This window comes from Amblyomma maculatum, chromosome 1 (genome assembly GCF_055883805.1).
Source record: "Amblyomma maculatum isolate TAMU_Amacu chromosome 1, ASM5588380v1, whole genome shotgun sequence".
NCBI lineage: Eukaryota > Metazoa > Arthropoda > Arachnida > Ixodida > Ixodidae > Amblyomma > Amblyomma maculatum.
Genome location: NC_139344.1, coordinates 184630717 through 184655066, shown reverse-complemented (window position 1 = coordinate 184655066; position 24350 = coordinate 184630717). Strand labels below are relative to the sequence as shown.

Genomic DNA, 24350 nt, shown 5'->3' with positions numbered 1-24350 from the left:
GGGTCTCTGCAGGCCGGTCTCTCTTCAAATTTATGCGGAACAGGATAAGATAGGCAGTGCATCAAAACAGTTACCACAGTAAAGAGCAAGCAGAGGTGACATTGATGTGGGTCGGATTGATGGTTCGCCTGAATTTACCTTCAATTTGATATTTTTCTGCACAGGGAGGCCAAAGTGCCTGATCCACCGGCTGGGCATAAGTGGAAGGAAGTGCGCCACGACAACAGTGTGTCCTGGTTGTCATCATGGACAGAGAACATCCTGGGCCAGACCAAGTACATTATGTTAAATCCTAGCTCCAAGCTCAAGGGGGAGAAGGACATGCAGAAGTATGAGATGGCCCGAAAGCTCAAATCCTGTGTGGACAAGATTCGGCAGAATTACATGAGTGACTGGAAGTCCAAGGAGATGCGAATCCGACAGCGCTCTGTTGCACTCTACTTTATTGACAAGGTCTGCACATTTTTACACTTGCACAGTAGAGTCTCGGTGATGCGAATCTCACTGGATCGTGAAAAAATTTGTTGTCATCCATAATTTCGTATCAAGGTAGAACTGCTGTATCAGTTGTGCCAAACTAAATAGTCAATCTTTCTGCATGCTGCTACAAAATCAAGTTTTTGTGGCACAACTTTTCCAGATTAAAAAGTTTGGCGCGAATGAAACTGTAGCTAATGCTTGTCGGCTGTGTGCCACTTCGACGACTGTCGAAATGTTTAAACAGACTGCTGTTTTATTTGAGTTGTACCACAAGTTCTCATTTTAAGTGAAAGGATATCCAAAAACTAAGGGGTTCATGTTGCCCAGATGTCGTGGTCAAAAACTGTGGCCACATTCTAAACAGCACTCACTTGACATGTGTGATCCTGCACTTGTCACATAAATTGATGCTGCGCTTTTCTCATGTGACTGAATGTCGTGGCAAAACGAGCGCGCTAGTACTTGGCCTTGCGTGTAATTCATTGGTCGCCTCTTCAGCGCTCACTGGGGCCGGCGCTTGTGGGTAACCAAAGTCGAGTAGAGCATTGCATGGTGCATTATTGTGTAGTACGACAATGCTGCCGACGGTTGATCATGAATGTAGTGAGAACGCTGAAGAACTTGAACAGGCACCAGTGCTACTTTCAGATTTTCATGGTACACACTGCGCACAGAAAGCAGCTCACTCTTGTGAATGAGTTAGCTCGTGATGGCAATTTTCACGTGGAATTTTAACTGCCAAAGTCTCGTATCAGTCGACCATTATTGATGTGCAAGAAGAAAGTATTGGTGTCAAAATCATCGTACTGGTTGTCATTGCAGTGCGGCAACCTTTATGAGCCTTTTGAAGCGCCGGTTAGCGTATAACTTCTAAGTGAGCACCAAGAAAGCAGTATTTTGATGAAATTCCTCTGCCATGGCTGCTTTCCAGGCATTGCAAGGGTATGGTGCTGCTCGCATTGTAGCCGGAGGCCCATTCACTTTCCTTCAGATTCATTAAAGGAAATTAAATATACTAACTTGAGGCTTTAGTTCCAGGGATAGCATCCTTTCATTTATTGCAGTTTTTTTTTTACCTAACTGCTTCACCCTGAATAATAGTTACGTTTGGCAGTTCATATGTACATAAGTTTCTTGTAGAAGTGCTATAATGAAGATTTGGGTGTAAGGTTTGATTTTTTTTTCTTCTACTGTGATCGCAGTGAAACTAACTCGCTGAAATACAAAAGGTGGAATTTTGCTACAGCTGCCTCCCTCTTTTTTTTTCGTCTTATTGTGCAGTAGAAAAACATTTAGGACTCAATACAATTTTTTTGCTGCTGCAAAAGCTCCAATGTCTGCTAAAAGTGCAATTTCTACTTCTTCAAAAGCTGCTACAAGAAGCCTTTTGTTGGTTCCTCTACTGTGTCATCAAAATGAGCATAAGCTGTGTAGAGAAACTTGGTAAATGCTTTCATGCAGATTTGTTTGTGGCTGGATGGCTTATTTGCAGCTGAGCTGCCACGGTTCACTACTCCCGAGTACAGCATGATATGTGGTGCCGAGTCAACAATGTGCAAATAGGGGCCCTGCATCACTGCAAATTGCTTGCAATGTGTATAGCATTACGAGCGATCGCAGAGTCTGATTTTCAGACTGCTCGGTGTGTACAGCGCGATTGGCGATGTGCGGGCCGGACGCCACTGCAAACTGCTTCCTGTGCGTTCAGCGCAACCAGTAATTGTGGACTTGACAGTCATGCAGCATGTACTGGTCAAAGCTGCAGTTATGGCCTGCAAATTCATGTCAACAGTAGTGGCACCAAACAGCATTCATCCGAAACACGGCCCATTGTGCAGAGTGCACTCCAACCAGGCAGTTTTACAAATTCTTATCAACCGGATTTGTATCAGTGAGATTGTACTGTATTACTTGTTTAGCAAGCTTGCTTTTTCTTTTGTAAGGAACATTGCTGAAGAAGATCATCTGAGACGAGTGGGAGTAGTGGTCATATCTAAAACTATTATGCATTTTTGGAGGGGCAAGGAGAGGGCTTTTCATAGCTTACTCATCACACCAGTTGGAACGGGATGACATATCTATTCCTCTTCTGGCTGCCATTGTTTTATTTATTTCAATATCTTTATGGGATGTATTTGTTCATAGTTAATTTATTAAAGATCTGCTTGCATCAAATCCCTAGCAGCAGCATTACTGAAGAGCATTGGGAAGGCACCTTTTCTCTCCAAGTCGGCTGTGTGCCTTGTTACAAGCTTTTGAAACCTATGCCACATTGTCATGTGAAGGGGTAGTTTGTTGCATATACCTGGATCGAGGAATTGATAGTGAATAAAGAAATAGGTGTGAAAATTTTTTTTTTTCATATGTTTTATTGTTGCTGAGGGTAAAGGTTTTCAAAACATGATGCTGTTGCCTTGCTGCCTCAAGGTGTTAGCATACTACGAAGTATAGCATTGGTTTGGTTTCTGGTAAAGTGTCTACATTTCTTTGTAGGTCAAATGCAGAAATGTTTTTCTGCTGATATTTCCCTCTATATTAAAGAAGCAAAAGTGGTCAAAATCTTCCTGGAGCCCTTCACTGTATAGCTGCCTCTGCAGTTCTGTTGTGCAAAAGTTCATCATTATTATGGTTTTCTTTTCTCCTTCAGCTTGCTCTGAGAGCTGGAAATGAGAAGGAGGAGGGCGAGACTGCTGACACTGTAGGCTGTTGCTCTTTGCGTGTGGAGCACATCAAACTGCATGATGAGAAAGATGGCAAAGAGTTCGTAGTGGAGTTTGACTTCCTGGGAAAGGACTCCATTCGATATGTGAATGCTGTTCCTGTGGAAAAGCGAGTTTATAAAAACCTGAAGCTCTTCATGGAAAACAAGAAGCCGCAAGATGACCTTTTCGACAGACTCAACGTAAGTACATTTCCATTTACTAAGGAAACATATTGGCGAATCTTATTGCAAGTGAACTCAAGTGCAGCTGCACTCTTATACTTTGTATTTTATGTCTTTGCAGACAAGTATTCTGAACAAGCATCTTAACGAGCTTATGGAAGGCCTGACTGCCAAAGTCTTCCGTACTTATAATGCTTCTAAGACGCTTCAAGAACAGCTAGAGCTTCTAACTGAAGGTAAGCCATGTCATACGAATAATGGAAATATCTGTTAGTGAGGGTTATGCTAAATGTGATCATGCTATTTGCCTTTACACTGGTAGTAACTAGTAATGCTAGTTTGTTCATGCTATTCATAGTGAAATGGCTATCATATTCTGTTCATAGGAGATGGCTAAATTTGGTTCTTACCCAGAATGTGCATGCAACACAGCAATTGCCTTTCTCAGCTATCATTGTGGAGCCTTGTAAATCGGTTCAGCTTATGAGATGTTCAGATTGGGAGAATTGCTTAAATGTTACAGAATTATAAAGGGACACTGAAGCACTTTTTGCAAAACTTGGGCTTTTAGTGAAATGTGCAGTTTTTCATGCTGCGAACTCGAATGACAAATTTTGTAGACCAAAGCAGCAAAAGTGTCCTTTAGCAGAAATAGGCAAGCAGCACCACGGGCCGCGCCACCACCTGGGATTGATCAAAATCTCTTACGACAACATACCTAGGTCTGGAGAAGCTGTTGATATGGCTCTGATGCTGTGTTGCATGCAGATCACAGCTCTCTGCAGCGTTTTAAAGGCGATTATGGCATGCTATTTCTACTGAACATCGTTTGAAGATTCATTTTGTGTTCATGCCAGTTTGCCCATAAACCATGCACTGTCATCTTTGGGGAGAGAGTAGGTCAGCTGGCAATGTCTACCAGTCTTGAAGATTTGCTCTAATGCATAATGAGCCATTTTATCAAAAACCAAACAAGATGGCCCTCAGTGAAACTTTGGTGCACATATTCTAGGAAAAGAAGGGGAGTGAAGAATGCACAGGCCAGCTTACCACCATATTATGCATTTTGCCCGACTCGAAAGGTCATTGTTTTGGAAAAAAGGTGGGGGGAGGGGGGTTCTTTTCACTCGCCTGTCCGCTTTCTTAGAATCATCAGCACATGCGGCTGATGCGTTGCTCAATGTTTAGCATAGGAGCCCGCAGCACATACCCCTGCGCGAGAAAAAGGAGACACTCAAGTACAACCACGTGCTGAAGCTGTCCGTTCCAGCACGAGAATGTACCGTCTTTGCCAAAAGTAACCAGGCTGCTCCGAAGGCTGGCGCAGCAAGCGCGCGGCCGTGTGGCGGCGTTGCGCTCGCTGTGGCTTATCGCTGTTCGTCAGCTCCGAGGGTACAACAGCTGACGTAACTTCGCACCCTCACTCTCACCCGTTAGATGATAAAAATTAGGCGCGTATGATGTGTCGGCTGCGGTTTCACTTATGCGAAGCTTGGTTGAGCCCAGCGAGGGCGCTCAGTATAGCGACGGGGCTATTCGCTCTTCTTGGCAACTGCCCTGAAGCAGATAATATGTCGCGTTTCTCGCTGTATAATTATACATGCTTGTGTTCTGTAATCCGCTGCTGAAACTACCAGCAGAATTGCGCTGTCCTGTGTGTTTGATGCGCCTGTGCATCGCACCTCGAAATTTCAATATGCTTTCTTCAAGGTGCCTTGCGTAGTGCGACATTACGGGTCGTAACTAGGGAAAGCTTGTGAACCCTTTCAATCCACCTTATCTCTCTTTTAGGCTTGCGAAATTGTGTTAGCCCCTCAGGTTGGCTGTTTAAAAATATGTGCAATGATTGACTGTAACAAGTTTTTGCATTTGCTTGTAGGTAAGTTTGGGTTTAAGTAAAGAACTAAAATGAAACCTTTCTCACGCTTACCCCTTATATGCACATGATTGCTTTCTCGATCGCGGAACCCTCATTTCAGGGTGACACTGTCTGGCAAACCTAGCACATATTCGCCCTAGAAACGAACAACAAGAGCTCATCCTGTCTACTATCACCTGCTTTTCTGTTTTCCGCAGTTGCCGAGAAGAGCGAATAGCCCATCGCTATACTGAGCGCCCTCGCTGGGCACAACCAGGCTTCGCACGCGTGAAACCGCAGCCCGCACATCATACGCGCCTATTTTTTCTCATCCAACAGGCGAGAGTGATGGTGCGAAGTTACGTTAGCTGTTGTATCCTCGAAGCTGATGAGCACCGATAAGCCACAGCTAGCGCAATGCCGCCACACGGCCGTGTGCTTGCTCTGCCAGCCTTCGGAGCAGCCTGGTTACTTTTGGCAAAGACGGTACCCTGCGAACTGATCACGAGAGTTTTTCATTTGGAACCAAGCATTATTAGCCTTGTAAAAGCCACCATTCGACAGCAATATATAACATTTCTCTTCTATAACTTGCAGGTTTTGAATTTACTTGTGAGGTCTTGCACTAGTCATTTAGTGAATTTTTGAAACCTAATGATTGCCGGTATTTTTTCTACTAGCTTCAATGCTAGGTAATGCGGTTAAATATTTGAAATTTCGTATACAATCGATTGTTGTTATCCGATTGGAAATACTGGAATTCAGAATGTTCCGAATATTCGAAAATTATCGAACAGTACACAGAAAATTTTTGAATTCACCACACTGCACACTTCACCACAGTGCCTGACCACATGGATTGTGTGGTGAAGCATTCTCAAAATGCAGTGAGGCCATTTTGTGAAGAGGGGCCTCTGCTACATCATCGCATTGCAAAGAAGGGTAGCAGGGGTGTTCCCGACAGTGTGCAAAGTAAAGCATTTGACAAAACCAGAGAAGAACCTCCTTCCCACGTTGATTTCATCTCAAATGCAAACAGCTATCATGCAGAGGTTCAGATAAAATTACTGTGATGCAAATGTTTTCGACAGTGTTTTTCAGGTCCATTCGATAATTAGAGCTTTTGGTTGATTCCAACATTCCAACTGGTCTCATTATTCGAAAATTTCAAAATTGGCACACCCCTAGGTATAAAAACTTAATCAGTTCTATGCAGATGTAGTTGCTGTGGAATACAGTCGCTGACCGATTTTTCGGACCCTCAAGAGGTCGAGGTAGCGTCCGAAAAATTCCGAATTCCGAAGTCCGAATTCACGCAAAAAGAAAACCGTCACAATATATTTAGCGAACGGCTTGAAAAAGTGGTCAATATGGCTCTGTGGGGCGTTACGTTGCCATACAAGCAAGTCAGCTTGCACGTCTGCAAGGGGGAGATTCTCACTGTACTCAACCGAAAGCACCATCAGAGCTCGGGTAAGTTCACTGCTAGTTGGCAGCACAGCCTCTGGCTCCTCGCTGTCGGAGCCCGAGCCATCACTTTCAAGCAGCTAGCGAACAATTTCGTCGTCGGTGAGTTTAGCGCAGATCTCGATCGCACTGTCAGCATTAGCAAACTGCTCCAGCGTTACTTCCATGGAAACGGCTCCTCTAGTGCGCAAATGCTCGATGAAGTCATGAGGTCAGGAGATGAAGACTGCTGATGGGATTCACTGGCGTTATCATCGAATGACGACGAAAGCAATTCCGCAGTTTCTCCTCGGTCACTGCCTTCCATACATCAGAAAGCATGCAGAGTGCAGACAACAAGTCGACACTGTAGGTTTTGCCGCTGTCCACGCATAACACCATGCGACTGAGCACGCATGGCCGATAGAAGTGCTTGAGTGTCCGGATAACGCCTTGGTCCATGGGCTGTAGTAGGGACGTCATACAGCACAACACACCACACGTGAATGGCGACCGTGGTGATTGACGACTGTGCACAACGGCAGCACGGCAGAGCTGGCACTAGCGGAACGGTGCAGCAAGCGGTGCCTGCTATGAAGGCTATACCGAGTATGCAAGGTTTCGATGGCGTGATGAGAGGATGGTATTACACGTGGGTTCGAGTTTGCAGAAAACCAAAATGGCAGCGGCCAGAAAAGCAAAATGACACTGGCGTTTTTGTTTTCGGTTGCTCTTGAGTTGGCAAACGAAAGAAAAAGCCCGAAATATTTAATGAGGTGGATTTCAAACATCCTAAATTTTGGTCGGTGTTATACATTGACTCTGTGGAGTGCGTGGCGGTGTCATGGCAAGGTCTGGATTTTCAGGCAGGTCCGGAAAATTGGGCATCCGAAATATCGATTGGTGACTGTATGCCTGTTATAAATGTCTTAATAGTATAGAACACGGACTTGCTTTTACATGTTCAGCTACGTGTTACACTTGTTACACTTAGTAGCTAGTTCTCTTTTTTTGAAGGCACTAATAAATGTTCTCTTCTTCCTTTTCTTTGTCAGCTGATATGTCACTGCCTGAAAAGATGCTGGCCTACAATCGAGCAAATAGAGCTGTAGCCATCCTTTGTAACCATCAGCGAGCCGTCCCAAAGACATTTGGAAAACAGATGGAGAACTTGCAAAAGAAGGCAAGTGTGGTTTCATTATTTGGCAGTATGCTATCTTCTGCAAGTCTCTGGCATTGGAGTATGGAACAGTCAAACCTGATTCAAAACTTAGTCATGATTTTGACATCATGGTTGACTCTGAATTTGCTGTGCAGATAGTTCAGGAAATGCACAGTGTAAATTATAGTGGGATATTTTGTCTATTCATTGTCCTCATTTACAGTGAAAGCTTTTTAAACTTCAGTTATTTGAACCATGCTGCTTGGTTTGCCCAAGTTCCATAGAAGTCTATTTATTAAAGGCTTCAGTTATTTGTACCATGCTGCTTTGTCTGCCCAAGTTCCATAGAAGTCTGTTTATTAAAGGCTCCGCCACAGATTACTAAAACTATGCACCACTGGAGTAGAGGACGGCCAGTTAGGCTTTAGAAAAACAGAGGGAGAGAGTGAAAGACTGGGTAAAACCATGAGTGGTTTTGAAATTGGCGAAATCAAATCACCACCATGACTGTTGTGGTGGCCAGAAAGTGGGTAGGTGGGTGATTGGGGGGGGAGGGGGGTCGTCGGTGCCTTCTCTTTTTTGTATGACATCCAAGAAAAGTACTTCAATGCCTTTTATTTCTACCGTTGGAACTGTTGACGCAGTCCTGAACATTTGCCTGGTGCCTGCATTTGCCTGGTGCCTGACTGACTGATGTAAACTCTCACAAGAGTGAACTTTGAAGGGGCCCGAAAAAATAGTTCACTACCCGAGAAAATAGTTCACTAAACTGATTGTCTATAGAATATGAAACAACTTGGGGTGTGGTGTCCACTGAGTCAACATTGTGAAATGGAGTTTATAGATCTACAGGCATTGATGTGTTCGGTTCATTATTAGCACAGGCAATTAAACACGTCAAGCCAACCCAGAACGCCAACAGGAATCTGCTGATAAGTTTCATTTCGTGGCTGCTGCGTGCTGCTCTAAACATATTCTACATGTTCTAAAGGGCACGGTTCTTATCTGCAGGGTGTCAGTATCTTTCTGGCACTATCGCTTGCAGAACTCTGTATTCTGTACACGACATGTTGATACAGTCGAACCTCGTTATAATGAACACGGATACAGCGAATTATCGGATATAACGAAGTAAAAGCAAAGTTTGGTTGGCTGTGCCTTATTTCTATGGGAGTTCTATCTGTATAACGAAATGAAAAACTGAAAATTTGGCACTAAATCGGTTATAACGAAGCATATTTCGTATTCACACGACTAAAAATCCGCAAAGAAGCAAAAAAAATTTTTTTTTCAAAACGCTAAATTTCGGTTCTATCAATCGCCTCCACCTAAAATGTGTTTGAATCACCCGTGCTTTCGCACGCCACGCCATCTAGGGACCGCGAGTGAATCTAGCATCAACGGCTGCCTGGCATGTGACCTGCACGTGATCAAACCACCGCCCGCATGCCCCTGCCCCTACTCTTTGCCGACCCGCGCGTGTGCTCACTTTCCTCGAGGCCGTGCCGTCGTCTTGCAGCATGGTGGCGCCGAAACGCAAAGCAGTTTCTCTTGAAACAAAGATAAAAATATTCAGGGCGGTCGACAGCGGGCGCAAGAAGAAAGAGATTGCCGCAGACTTCGGCATTGCGCCTAGCACTCTGTCAACCATACTGAGCGCAAGGCAGAAGATAGAAAATGTGCACTCTGCAGGCGCCGTGAAGAACGACAGGAAGCGCGTCAGGTATTGTCACCACCAGGATGTTGAAGATGCCTTGTTCGCGTGGTTCAAGGACGTTAGAGCGCGCAACCTGCCTGTGTCTGGTGCCGTGCTTCAAATGAAGGCAAGAAGTCTCGCTTGCGTCCTAGGCCACGATGACTTCTATGCAAGCAGTGGCTGGCTGCAGCGATTTAAAGACCGCCACCAGATTGTTTGCCACACCTTGTTGAGCGAAGAAGCAGCCGTCGAAGTAGAGAACTGCGAGAAGTGGGCAGAAAGCTTCCGCATGCAACTGGATGGCTACGAGATGCGCGATGTCTACAACGTGGACGAGACTGCGCTTTTTTTTAAGCTGCTCCCGGAAAGGTCACTCGTTGCGAAGAACGAACTGTGCCGAGGAGGCAAGAAAAGCAAAGACCGCATCACCGTAGTTGTTTGTGCCAACATGGATGGGTCAGATAAAAGGCGGCTAACTGTTATTGGTAAATCTGCTCGCCCCAGGTGCCTGCGCAACGCCCGGAATGTCCAAGCGGACTATCGCTCGAACAAAAAGGCGTGGATGACGTCGTCACTCTTTGAAGCATGGCTGAAGGCCTTCGACAAAGACATGGCAGAGCAGCGCAGGAAAGTGCTCCTTATATTGGACAACTGCTCTGCCCATAAGGTGTCTGTACCACTTGAAGCGGTCCGCCTAGTTTTTCCATTTTAGGGTAGCCTTTGCTTGGGTTTATGAACAGAATTTTTTCTTTGTAGGAATTTGTGTGTACTTTTACAACGAATATCGGATATAACGAACAAATTTCCGCGCAAAATGAAACTTCGTTATAACGAGGTTTGACTGTATTTACTGATATCATGCACAGGCCCTTGGGGCGTTACACATATTTCAATGTTTTTTTGTGTGTGTGTCACCTGTAGAAAAAAAAACTGCTTTTTCTTTTTAGTGACAAATTTTTTATTGCTGTTAGAGAAAGAATTTCCTCCTCTAAAATACACTTTAGTATCACGCGTGTGTAGTTAACTGCAATACAGTCGAACCCGGATATATCGTACCCGGGTATATCGAATTATGGTTATATCGAACTCACGGAATATCCCCTTGAAAATCCCATGTAAAAGTATAGGAAAGCCGCGTCATATATCGAACTCAATTTCACCGGTCGTTCGATATATCAAACTCTGCACCGCGCACTGGAAAGTGTGCCTTCCCCAAAGTCGATCGCATCTTACTAGGCCGTTTGCCGCGTGACATTTTCAAGCCACGCGCGGAAGGAATGAGAGGGGTGACGGATGGTCTAGGGCAGTGCCGCGCCCATTTCCCAAAGGCACGCGCATCTGCTGTTATCGTTTCCCGCGCGCGCCAGCACGTGACATTTGCAAGTTGTGTGTGAGTGAACCAGTGGGAACTAAAGGGGAAAAATGCGATAGAGCGAAGCGCAAGTGTTCCCATTCTTTTGCCGAGCTCTCTCTCTCCTTCCTCCCTCCCGGCCTTCGTTCGCAGCAGCACGCGCTACGCATGCGCCAAGCCAGCTCAGCCCGTTTGCAGACAGAACGTCGGACGCTTTCTCCAGCGTGTGTTGCGAACCCTTTGCGCACGGCGGCTGACTTGACTACGGTGCCTGCAGACGTTAAGAAGCGACAGATCTCTCTTTTTTTCTTTTTTTTTTCGCGAGAGTCGTCCATTCTTATCGTTGCGCTGTACGCGCGGCGTAGCGTAAGGTATGGCGGTTGCGGATGGGAAGAAGCGGGTTTTTTTTTTTTTCGGGAATTGTTTAACCTTGCACGTATGAATCAACGAAAGCACGTGGTCAGCTGCGATCATGACACTGGCTTTTAGCATTTTTCGCTTCAAATAGCATTCAGCTATCACGCTTTCCAATGATTTTGTGGCAGTGGACTAAGCCCGCCTCAAGCGCGGCATGATAAATCGAACCAGCCATCACGGGCACTATGCCAAGTTCGCTCCCCGCCACCGCAGGAGCTATCAAAAGATAAAGACGCTGTGACGTTATCGCTGGGCAGCATCTTGGCACGCTGCCAAGAGATGAGCTGTGGATGAGACGACCGAAAGAGTGGCGCGCGCCATCCACATGCAAGCGAAAACGCTCGCGATTTCTGCCGCGGCGACAAAGAAACTGTTTTGAGTTGCCGCGGTGGCTCGAGCGGCGAGAGGGACGCAGTTTCAAGTTAGAAATTTTTCGCTCTGTCGCTGCTGCTCGTCGCTGAGATCGCTCAATCGCTTGCATGTGAGCGAGCTGTCCCTAATGCTTTTTCTTTTTTTCCCAATTCTCTGGTGCAAAAGTGGAGGGTGGGTTCATTATGGGAGTGGGTTGATTACGCGACAAATATGATATCATTTTTTCGCAGCGTAAGTGTCGTCACAAGCCGATTTCTGTATATGGAATTATCGATATATCGAACTATTTCGCGATCCCCTTCGAGTTCGATATATCCGGGTTCGACTGTATATCGAAAACAGCCACTCTTTCCATGGGCAGGGAAGTGTTAATAAACATATAAAGTTTATGAGCTAAGAGGGATCAAGATTTTTAAAAGGCTAAGCTTTTGTTTGAATTTAAACCAAGTGAATGTTGTTAGCATATATCTGAAGGGCCAGCAATTTTTTTATCCTGTTTAATGACTAGTCGCTTTGGATTTTCAGGTGTGAATAGGCAAGTTATCGAGCAGCGCAGAGAAATTTTCTGAAAATTCGGCCTCATAGCCCATTTTATTTGACAATGATAAAAGCTCGAATGCTCTGCAGTTACAGCAGTTGACTTGATAAAGCGTTGTCACAATAATGCTGGTTGCAGGGTGAAGCTCAATGACTGCTGACGGTCTGTTTTTGCTTTGCCAGCACGTGGGCTATAAAATTCAGTCAAGTCTATTACAGTCTGTTGTCGAACTTGGTAACACAGTCAAACCTCGATATAACGAACACGCATATAACAAATTATTGAATATATCGAACTCTTCCAAAATATTTTTGTCAAACACATGTATTTTTAACTTCCCATAGCGAATGTGGTTCGGCATAAAACGGATATTACGAACTTCGCGACGCCAAGCACTACCTCACTTTAATAGCAGAAGGTAGGCTTCGTTGCACTACATGTGTGTTGTGCCGCGAAGCAAACGTTCAGGACTACCTCGCAGGCGCTACAGATGCCACGACGGCATTGGGAGTTGACAGCCAAAAAAATTCATGGCCTCTGAGATCACCTCCGCGTGCCTGTTTGTACGCGCGGAGGTGATCTCGGAGGCCATGAGAAATCGTTCGCATCTCACAATCGCTGACAGCGCCGCTTCAGCAGCGGCGCGATCGAATGTTGCTTTTGCCTTTTTGGTTTTTGCTCGTTTTTTCGTTTTAGTGTTAGCAGCAGCGTGGCTGTCGTAGCGTTCGGCGGAGGCTGCCGTCGGTCGTCGTGTCGAGTGTGGTGCGCGGGTGTGCGTAGTGCTGTGATGGCGGTGAACGTGAAAAAAAGAGCAGCATTGACGTTAAAGACCAAGTTGAAGATAAAATGAGGGCCTTCAAGGCAGTTTACAAGAGGAGACTGACACTCTTCTTGCGAAGCTTCTTATGAAGCAGGACTTGAAGATCGACTTGCTGGGAGCGTTAAAGCGACATGGGATAGCGTGAAAGGCTAAACGATTGCCAGCTGCTTTCGGCACGCAGGTTTTGTTCGAGCAGAGGCCCGTGCATCAAGTGACGATAGGGACGATTCCGACGAAGCAGAGCTCTGCGAGCTCGATGAGGCCTGGAACGATTCTTCGCGTTTTGTTGGTGACATGCCCGCAACAATGACTGTAGAGGACTTTATAGGCGACGATAACATCGCGGCAACCACGGCTGTACTGATGGACGCCGAAATTGATATGGAAGTTTCTGAACATCCCGCAGACGAAGCTCACGCTGACCCTGGAGACGATGAGAACATTCCGACTTCACAAGGAGCGCTTGCTGCATTGGATTTACTGCGCCGCCACTGCAGTGCTATTGAGAGCAGTGGGTTTGCCCTTGTTGAGTGTTTGCAAACTGTGGAACAGGGCATGATACGGGATGCGATCAACACAAAAAAGCAGGCCGCGATAATGCAGTTCTTTGCGCGTAAATAAATGGACGTGACCCGAGTAGGCACCCTCCGAGTTGCTGTGCCTTCTCTGATTGAATTTTGCTGCTCTTGCATGTATTTTCTACGAAATTTTATATTACGAATTATGGATAGAGCGAACTATTTTCCGATTTATTAACTGTTCATTATAATGAGGTTTCACTGTAATGGTAATGGATACTGAATACAAATATCTCTACACTCTCGAGAACTGTGCTTTATACTGTACGCCATTATAGTTCCTTTTATAATTATGGATCTTAGTAGAGAGCCTCAACATTTCTCTGAACTGATGTTTAGTTTTAAGGGTTTCAAGGGCTGAATGCAAGTTTGCACCCATTTTATTTTGATCATGTGTCTTCATAAACTTTCTAAAAATAGAATTTGCCACATTGTTAGCTTTGTTGTTAATGTTCTCTATTGTTTACAGATGGAGGAGAAAGAAGAACAGATCCGACAGTGCAAAGTAGAACTCAAGCAGCTCAAGTCTGACTACCACAACTCCCGGTCAGAGAAGGACAAGCAGTAAGTGATGCATGCAACACATTTATTCTGTTGAAACGTTACAATGTGTAGGCAGCTTGGTAAAACCGTCAACCTGTTGCACATGATGCAGGCTGTTGGAACGTAAGAAGAAACGCATGCAGCAGTTGGAGGAGCAAATGAAAAAGCTGGAGGTGCAAGCCATGGACAAAGAAGAAAACAAACAGATTGCTTTGGGAACCTCCAAGCTGAACTACTTGGATCCGAGAATCAGCGTTGCCTGGTGAGACAGATGCATTGTTTTGTGGATTAGTTTGTTCATTGCATATGACAAGCACATGGTATTTTTTTTTTAAGTTATTATTTCTTCAAGGTTGCATTGTCATAATGTATTTAATAAGTATTTAAAGTGCTATCCATGCAAGGCGACTATTCGGGGTGACGCACCCTGTAACAGCGTTGTCCGGAATTAGCACACAGGGCAGCTAGTTGCAGAAGGCGTTTTGGGGACATAACGCCTGCCTGTGTGTGTGTGTGTGTGTGTGTGTGTGTGTGTGTGTGTGTGTGTGTGTGTGTGTGTGTGTGTGTGTGTGTGTGTGTGTGTGTGTGTGTGTGTGTGTGTGTGTGTGTGTGTGTGTGTGTGTGTGTGTGTGTGTGTGTGTGTGTGTGTGTGTGTGTGTTTTGAAAGGTTTTTTTTTTTTTTTTAAGTGCAGTTTGAGCCACGGTGATTTGAGCAAAGAACCTGCAGGCAGACCTGAAAATGGGATACCGTATTTACTCGCATAATGCTCGCACCTTTTTTCAATTGTTGGAAAGTTGGGGGTTGCGATAATTATGCAGGGAAAATTTTGAGCAAATGTTTTGGAGCACTAAAAGCAAATACAGTCGCCGACCGATTATTCGGACCTCACGGGGACCGCCGAAAAATCTGAATAAACAGGAGTCTGAAAAAACAAAATCAGAAAAAAATAAAGAAAACTTTATTTCTATGCACTGGCATGCCCTGTGCACTTATTCAGGCCCCGCAATTGGCTGGAAAAAATCGTGAATGTGCTGCTGGACGCTCCTCCGTTTGCGAGCAATCAGATCTGCTTGAATCTCGGAAAGGGTCGTGCTGTCACTGTAGGCAGCTGCAAGCATCGTCACCGCATTTACAAGGTCCGCGTGCGACGGCAGCAGAACAGGTGGTGCGTCGCCCTCTGACTCAGATTCATCGTCAGGCGGGACAGCAGATACCTGACAAATTATCTCGTCATCGTCCAGCTCCGCGCATGTGAGTGCTGCACTGTCGGCATTTGAAAAGTTCTCAAAGGTGACTGCGTCTGGGATCACCCTGCCGTCACTGCGCAAGTCTTGCAGCATGTGTTCACTATCTGTGGGAAGCATGTCGGACGGGAGATCCTGGGCCGCGGCATCCGCTTCACCAACTCCAACAAGTCCAGCATGCCGAAAGCAGTTTCGGAGTGTGGCTGCGGTCACAGCCTTCCAAGCGTCAGCAAGCATGCTGATCGCCGACAGCAGAGTTGCAGCATACTGCTTGCTCTGTATAGCACCTTCAAATTTTTAATCACACCCTGGTCCATGGGTTGAAGGACGCTCGTGTTTGGTGGCAGGAATTCCAACTGAATGGATTCCAGGTCATCAATGTGGCCATGTGCACCGCAATTGTCCACAAAGAGTAACACCATGCGATTTTGGGCCTTGAATTTCCGGTCCAGCTTGCGTACATAGGCAGCGAAAAGATGCTGCGTAATCCAAGCTTTCGGGTTGCTTCATACCACACGGGCAATGTTTTTACCCCCTTGAAGCATCTCGGGCTCTTTGATCTCCCAATCACAAGAATCGGGAGCTTTTCGTTTCCCGACATGTTGCTGCCAACCATCATTGTGACCCGGTCTTTGCTATACCTTCCGCCGTGGCAGGGGTCGCCAGACACGGAACAGTGTCTTCTCGGGTAACATATTATAAAAAAGGCCTGTTTCATCACAATTGAAGATCTCACCAGGCAAAAATCTGTCCAGCAGCGACTCCAGTCTGTCAGAGCGGTAATTTGTTACAAGAGTCTGGTTCACGGCACCACTCTCGCCGCACATCTTCTTGAAAGTGAGGTCGTACCTCTTCTTAAAGTTACGGAGCCAGCCATCGCTAAACTTAAAGCCTTCGATGTTCATTCGCAGTGCGAGGGCCTCCGCCTTTTGTTACAGAAGATCGCCCAACACTGGGATCCTCTTTGCAACTGTCGCACACAGCCACATGTGGAGCGCTTCTTCAAGCTTCGGGTGGCTGCCCTCTCTGAAATTTTATCTTTCCAGCACTGAAGAAGACTTCAATGATTCGTTCAAAATCTTCATTTTGTTTTTCATATAGTCTGACGCAGTCTGCTTCGAGATGTCGAACTCCCGGGCTACTTCGCTCTGTAGGCGGCCATTCTGCACTTGATGGATCACGGCGATATTCTTCGCCATTGCCATCGTTGCGTATTTGCCGTGCTTCTTAGCTGAATTCCCCGGCGCTGACTGCCCCGATGTTGGTGCCATTCCCGTGTGCTTCGTTGGTCTTGCTGCTAGGCATACACAACACACAAGGAACACAAATAGAATGAACACTGCACACTATAACTACACCGCACGCCGTCACAAAGAAGAAAGAAGAGACGACCGGGCCAGCGGCTACTGGATTTGACCTGGATTTGAATGGGCCAGACCGAAAATAGCCGATGTGCCGGAACTATAGTGCTCTAGAAGATTGGGCAGTGTGCCGACCGCGCCGCGAAATGCATGGGAGAGGGGGGCCGCTTTTGCGATGACGGAGGCGCCGCAGCGCAGAGGGCGCCACCAGCAACTGGTGTGTCAGCCGTCCGGGCGCCCGCGTATGCGCGCTGTGCGGCGGGCGGATACCGTGTGCACTGTACGTTCTTGTTTGCTTGTGCGTCGCCTCGAGCTATTCGTGACAAGATTTTACGAATATGCGGGTTAACAGCGCTCAGTACTGTTAGCAATCACCTAATTTATTTTCCATTTTGGCCGTCGGCAACACCCCGGAGAAGCAACATGACAGGATTTGGGCTTTGAAAAAAGCAGCTTGGAGAGGGCGTACAAGTTCAGACTCGCACAGCACGCTTCACTCGCGGTACAGCTCGCTTTAGCATAGTGCACCTAATTGACGTCCAGAAATGTACTCGTTTTGAAAAGAGGGCAGTGTGGAGACAGGACGTATGAAAAAGTCAAACATGTAACACGTGCGTTCGAGCGCTGACTAAAGCTGGCCACAGTGACCCCATTACCAAAACAGTCCAAAATGGTACATTCCATTGTTTCACGCGCAAACTATGCGGTCTACACTACGTCACCTGAAGCCATGAGAAGACAGTATTCAGTTCGAATGAATTAAATGTGGACTACCCCGCATGCAGGTATACATAGTACGGACATGAAAAACGAATGACACCACTCCAGGTAAAGGGCTACCGAATAACGGAACACAGTGGGTCAGGAAAGGTGGAAGAAGTGGGAAGTAAAGGTTGCACAGGGGAAAAAAAAAAAAGACGTGTCGAGGGAGGGAGAAAGGGGTTGGTGGAAAGCACGCAGCGCAGTGAAAAGAGCGACCGCGAATGTGAACAAAGGTTTGGAATTTTCGTGCGGCACGGCAAACGCACGACGGAGAAGAAGGCAGGCGGTTAAAGACGAAGAAAAATGGAGATATATGAAAGACATTAAAAAAAAAAAAAGAACCAAATGAAGGCCTGGGAAGAGGAAAGTAGTGCACACACAGGCTGCAATCGAACGCGCATAAAGATGTATAAGCGTCGAAATTTAAGCAATTTAAGTGTCAACTGTAAAACTGTACACTAATCTAAGAAAAAACCATTTACTTTTCTCTCCGTAAGCTGGAACATTGTTGTAACGGGTATCTTTAAATACCCAGAAATGCGCGCTATTCTCAATGCACGTAGTTTGGCAATGACTTAATTGTTCTAAAAAATGTCTAGGTAGTTTTTATTCTGCGTGCTCAAGCAACCGGTAATATGCAAGTCATTGCCCTCAGAAGATCTCTCTAGCCCTGTTTCGGTGCACATACGAAATGAAAAAAAAAAAAAAAAATACTTTGAAAAAGAAAGAACGACGGAAAATAGAGGATGCAGAGGCTATAGTAAATGCCTAATTCGTGGCCGCTAGATCATCCTTCTGCGAAAGAGAGGTTGTGAGGCAGGCACGGTTTCTCGCCACGAACAAAAACTGCGCCATAGGCTCGAAGCTAGGTTAGAAATTTACCCAAAATTTTGGCTCGGGTGTACGGTCCTTTTGGACGCCTTTGCACTTCAGATTTTTCAACCTTCCTGGAAAATGTGGAAGTTCAAAAATTTTACCTACCTGGATCACCAGAAAGCTCACACTTAAAGTAATTAAATTTCATGTGTTTTTGCGGCTTCTCTCTTTGCGAAGTAAGCGAACCACGACAAACGTTTCCAAAGGGAAAGCAATTAAATTCCCTTGGAAGTATTCCACGTGTAATATCAACTTTGTTAACAATTATAGCCTGATTAGTTCTGCAAAGAGTAGCCGCGGCAAATAACCCGACTGTAGTCTGGCAAGCAGTAGTTGGCGAGTATATCCAGTCGATTACTCACATTTCATACCACACACTCGAAGAATAAACAGGCATTATAGACCGCATTTGAATTCGGCCTTATATTATTTGCATGCGTATTAGGTGCCCGTCATCATTTTCGCATTTTTTTTCTCTCGGTGCGCGCCAAGAACTGCATCCTACCTGCCAATACGAGGCGCAATTATAAGGGCTTTTTTTTTTTTGCTTTGTACAATTTGATGCCAGTAAAGCGTCCGCGCTCAAGTGCCCAATATATGAAAGTATTCCCTCGTAAACGTATGTGACAGGTTTAATTTCTCATATTTTATCTGAAGTATTCCCCTAGCAGCACTTGACCTTTTCTTTGCATCTGTACAACTGATTCACCCTTTGGTGAGGGGCACGTAAACAAATGTCCGCGATATATGTATTTGTTAATCACGAACAAAAAAATAAATGCTTGAGTCGTGCATGTACTCTTTTTTTTTTTTTTTTTTTGTTGTTGCTGGTAACCGCAGTCCTTTAAATTTTCGCACACTTTATTTGTCATTTCTGTAAGTGGTGATTAGGGCACATAAAGGACAACGATTAAAGAGATATATTACATATTACTGGCGATTCAAGATAAACGTTATGTATTAATAGGCACAAGATGAAAAATGTGTTCGTAAATAAGGCTCGTAAAAATATAAGGTGTTCCTAAAGAGGCCTTACAAGCTTTGCTTCGCATGTATACTGTTTTTCTCCGCGTTTTAATAGCGCTCCTCGGCAGTAGCCTTTATTCCCTTACCGAAAGAACGAATGCAAAACACCCCACTTTGTTGGAAGCATTAAGTACAAATTGCTCATCTGGACGATTTATGACTGTCTGCAGGAAGAAGAAATGTTGAAAGAGTTTTCAAATAGCGATTCAAACATCGCGCGCGGCTCCGTAGGACTACCCAAGCGTGCACGGCGTCTCCAGATTAACGTAAAGGAATGGCAGGGATCAGTTTAAGAACTTGGAATAAGTAGCCTCTTTATTCAATATCGCACCAATTGCGTAGAGTGTGAAAATAGCTCCAAAGAGAACCGCGACCCTCATCTGTACCGCCACTATCCCCGCGGCTGCTACGCGCCGAGCCATAGCCGAGCGGCGAACGTGGCACCCCTGTTGCACGTCGCGCCCTCTCGCGGAAGTCGGTTCCTGTCATCGCAAAAGCGGCCCGCTCTCCGGCGCCGGTCGTCACACTGCCCAATATTCTAGAGCACTATACCGGAACACACAAAAATGATGTCGATGAGCGGACTCTGCTCCTACCGCCACCTCTTGGGGCGGTAAGGAGGCTCATTCCAAAACAGAAATGGTGCTTCATGCTTCAGTCAGTGTCAGTGTGGGTAGCTGCTGTCGATCGAGTTTGCTCGAGTAGGGTCCGAAAAATACATACCGAAATTTCGGTATTTGTTATGCATTACGGCCTATGGGAAGGGTGACGGTGCCGCGAAGCAGCCCGAATAATCGAGTGTGTCCGAATGTTTGGAGTCCGAAAAATCAGTCGGCGACTGTATAAATAGGTGTGAACCAGGATTCTTAGGTCAGCTATTGTAAATATAAGCGTAACATTACTTTCAAGCCGAACTTACTCTTGTTATAAAAGTACAGGGTCGCCAAAAGCACAAATTGCTAAAGCACTTTATTTACCCCACGCAGCCTCATCATCACTCCCTGCGTTTCGTGGTATTATGCTCACAACAGACCGTACAGTTCTACTCTCGATCAGAGACTTGATCCGAGTCCGTATCGACACTGTCTCCATAGCGCACTACGCAGAACTCGTTGACGCCGAAGAGCCTGCTAGCAGCGCGGTTGCTATGCTGTAGCCTCTACCCGAATGCTTTCAGCTTAAAAGCAGCTGTATAACTTGCGTACCTCCCCACCGCGATGCGGCACCAAGAACACGGTAGACAGTGGAACAAAGCAAGTAACACGTACGGAACGAAGGAACAATGACATCGAGACACGGAGACACCTTGCAAAATGGCGACCATGAGCATCATGAAGATAAAAAAAAAAAAAAAATTACGAGCATAACCGATGATGATAATATACTCGAGCACGCTACCGCCGCCTGATAGCGCGTGCACACAACGAGGGCAGCTAGGTTCAGTAACGCTGCAAAGATGGCGCTTGTTACTACTAGCAGGCGACTCGTGGTGGTAATATTGGTGGTGCGATGATTATGCGAGGAAAAAAAAGTGATTTTTTACACCCAATGTTGGGGGTGCAAACATTACGCGAGTGCAAGCATTATGCAAGTAAATACGGTACTAGCATAAATATACTTCCCTCGTCCAAACGATGAGGCGTGGTAGAAGGGCAACACTGAAAACGTGCTGCCCTGTCGCTGAGTCCTGCCATTTCTTGCGGAAAGAACCGGTGGCGGCGCGCGTCACATCTTTACAGGGGGCTTGTATTTGGTTGAAAGCACCCTATTGTTGTAAACATCATTTAAGTCTGCTTGTATTATTGTGTTAAGCTTGCCAGAACCAACCATAGCTGGGAAAGCGTTTTTTTTTTTTTTTTTTTTTCCTTTTTTTTTTTTTTTTTTTTTTTTTTTTTTCACTGGTGCTTTGAAGTTCAGCAGTTTTTTGCAGTGCAGTTTGAATTGCAGCTATATAGTTGGAATTGTGTGAAACTGACAACTTGTAATGTAGCTTATCACCTGCCTTTTCAGTTAAAAATTGCATTTGCAGTGATTGCACAGAGCTTCATACAAAAAAGTAATTGATCTTGAATGTATCTAATCTGGATATATTAAATTGTTAGTTGTAAATTGTCGGAATGTCCCCTAGGAAATATGCAAAAGTATAGCAGTGTTGTTCAGATATTGAACTGCATGCTGCACTGCTGTAAGTGGCATTTCTTCTAACACCTCTTCCACTATTACTTTTCGTGCACTGAGCCAGGTCAGCTGCACTGTCTTAAGCACCTGCCGGTGGTGCTAGCACTGTGTGATGGGGTGAAAATCTCATGGGTGGCCTGACATTCCGGTTTTAAAAGGCTGTGCAGGGAAGTTGGCATTCAGCATGTCTCACCATGAAGCCACATTGCTAGCTTGCAATGGGCTTTTCTTGGCCTTCTTCATTGCAGAAATCAACTGTGCCCTGATTAAGTGAGAAAATATTGCATTTAATAGACCTCTTGTGATAAGCGATGGCTTCTCTAAAAGCATAGTCTGCTGTGGCTTCGATAAGAGGTGAGCTAGGCTCAGTGACACCCAGTATACTGACAGGCAACATGTTGCTTCAGGAACTCTTTAGCTAGCATAAGTGCACCATGTTCACATTTTTAGGTTACAGAAAAGCTTACATGATGCCTTGTTTTATATATCAAACTATTTTGTAATTTTCTTCATTTATCTGGGAATGACTGTAGTGAGGTTTATGTGTTTTGATGGCTTTACAAATGGCCTTCCAGGTGCAAAAAGTGGAACGTCCCCATTGACAAGATCTACAACAAGACACAACGGGACAAGTTTCGTTGGGCCATAGAAATGGCAGGCCCAGATTATCAATTTTGAGCTGAGGCCTGCCTGTTAGCTGCTACAGTGTTGATTCCTTTGAGGCAGATGTAAAAAGCTGCCCCAGCCCCCATACCCTTCAAGCCCACTAGCAGGCCAAGCCAGCCTTTGAGCTCCCCCAGGTATGTCCACACCCAAGACGCATCAGGGGGTGGGGCATGGGGGCTGGTGCCCTTTTGAGATCCCGACCCTCCCTCCACTATTCCCACCAGCCATCCTTTCACTGTCCCATAGCCATGCAAAGGAAATCTGCACCTAGCTGGATTGTCTCATTTCAGGTCCATCTGCTTGCTCAACCTGATGCTGTTTGTTTGTCCTTTCTTTTTTTTTTTTTTTTTCTTATAGATTTTTTTTTGTGTGTGTGTGTTGTCATGCAAAGACAGCTATGACTTTTCCGGTTCCCAATTTTCATCCATCACAAGTTGTCTTTGTTATTAAACAATGTAAGCAGACTGAAATGTATGTACTGAGAGCACAGTTGTTTTATGTTTTGCTTTTAAGCGAGATAACTTTTATTTATGGCTAAACACCCTTGGTGCACGTTCATGTGCACATATAGCAGTTGTGACTTCCTCAGCCATCTGTTATTGTTATTGGGCACTAACAAAGCAGTTCTTTGTTTTCATTGTGGAAGGAGGGGTAAGGATCATGTCCTAAGTATGTTCACTGTCAAATTTGCATTGTGACTTTTTTTTGCGTGTATGTGTGTGAGCTTTTCAAATTTGTTTCTCATCCTGCCATTTTTAGGCAGTTCCATAGCAAATACCATAAGATTCCTGCTTGTTGGCAGGCAAAGGATCTTTTAGGGTGATAAAACATGTTTTTTCTGTTTGGGTAATGAAATACCTGACCACGACCAAGACAGCTTTTTATGAAACTTTAGCATGGCTCTTTTGCATGGTCATAGCAGGACAAAGTATACAAAACAATTTCAAAGCGTTGCAGACGAATTGCCTGGTGTGATGAAGGGACGTAAGAAACACACAGTCACAACCTTGTTTGTGCCTGTGTGTTTCTTACGTCCCGGCACTCATGGCACTTTTGCATGGTCATAGCAGGACGAAGTATACAAAACAATTTCAAAGCGTTGCAGACGAATTGCCTGGTGTGATGAAGATGTGACACTTTTGCATGGTCGTAGCAGGATGAAGTATACAAAACAATTTCAAAGCGTTGCAGACGAATTGCGTGGTGTGATGAAGATGTGAAGAAGCATTCTCAAAATGTGAAGTAAACCTAAACAATTGCCATCTGTTTGTTTTATGTTTCTAGCAATATGAATGCACTAGATTTTAGGTATGATTGTCATTGCTATCGGGAAGTGAAGGTTGTCTGTCAAACTTGCACACGTTGTCATTAATGTACACGAGCACCCTTAGTTTTCAGTTAGGTGTATTTTATGCCAATACATGATTTGGCCTTCCATCTGCATTGTCTGGAGAAAACAAAACTAAGGCAGTGATGCTGTGCATTCTCTTTTGAGCATTTGTAAACGTGCATTATTCATTTTAAACATTATCTTACCATATCAAAAGTAAAGGTTTAAAAAAAGGACCTTTCTTCGTGTTCCTCATGCGCCATTTTTTCGTGTATTGTGTACGCCAAGACATGTAGAGTTAGTGCAAACTGCTGCATTGCATCATAGCAGATCATTGATAGGGCACATACACAAGTTTCACGTTTACCTTCTATATATATATTTTTTTTAAATACTGTCAATCCCTATTTGGGATTGTAACATGAGAAGGCAAAGCATACAAGTTCAGTGTTTTCAAGTTGCGAGTCTAGCAACCAAAAATAAACAAAGCAAAATAGAACATGCAGCACGCATGGTAATAATAAATGAAGCAGTCTTAATAAGCTAGAGGATGGCGCTTCCATAAACATGCCGAGAGAAACACAAAATCATAAGCGAGGTTATGGTGAGAGAAATTTAAACACGGAGCACTCATCCAGCCTAAAAATTTGTCTATAGTTGGCTGGGTTGTATCTGATTGATGCAAGTGATTCCAGTCTCTGACAACTTGTGGAAAACAATTATCAGAGGGCATTGCTATATCAAAAAAATTCAAGTGTGAG

The 24350-nt window shown here is 45.1% G+C and overlaps 1 protein-coding gene across 1 annotated transcript in view; it reads left to right on the top strand.

Annotated features, from left to right (window-relative positions):
• Nucleotides 1-23696, top strand: part of LOC146205099 (DNA topoisomerase I, mitochondrial-like) — a 70362-nt gene extending 46666 nt beyond the window's left edge. Inside the window, exons 12-18 of the mRNA XM_084589792.1 lie at nt 165-453; nt 3128-3382; nt 3486-3600; nt 7724-7851; nt 14072-14166; nt 14258-14407; nt 22169-23696. Of these exons, the coding sequence (XP_084445918.1) occupies nt 165-453; nt 3128-3382; nt 3486-3600; nt 7724-7851; nt 14072-14166; nt 14258-14407; nt 22169-22271 (1135 nt within the window). The 3' untranslated portion in view covers nt 22272-23696. The remainder of the gene's footprint in view (nt 1-164; nt 454-3127; nt 3383-3485; nt 3601-7723; nt 7852-14071; nt 14167-14257; nt 14408-22168) is intronic.
• The last annotated feature ends 654 nt before the right edge of the window (nt 23697-24350 follow it).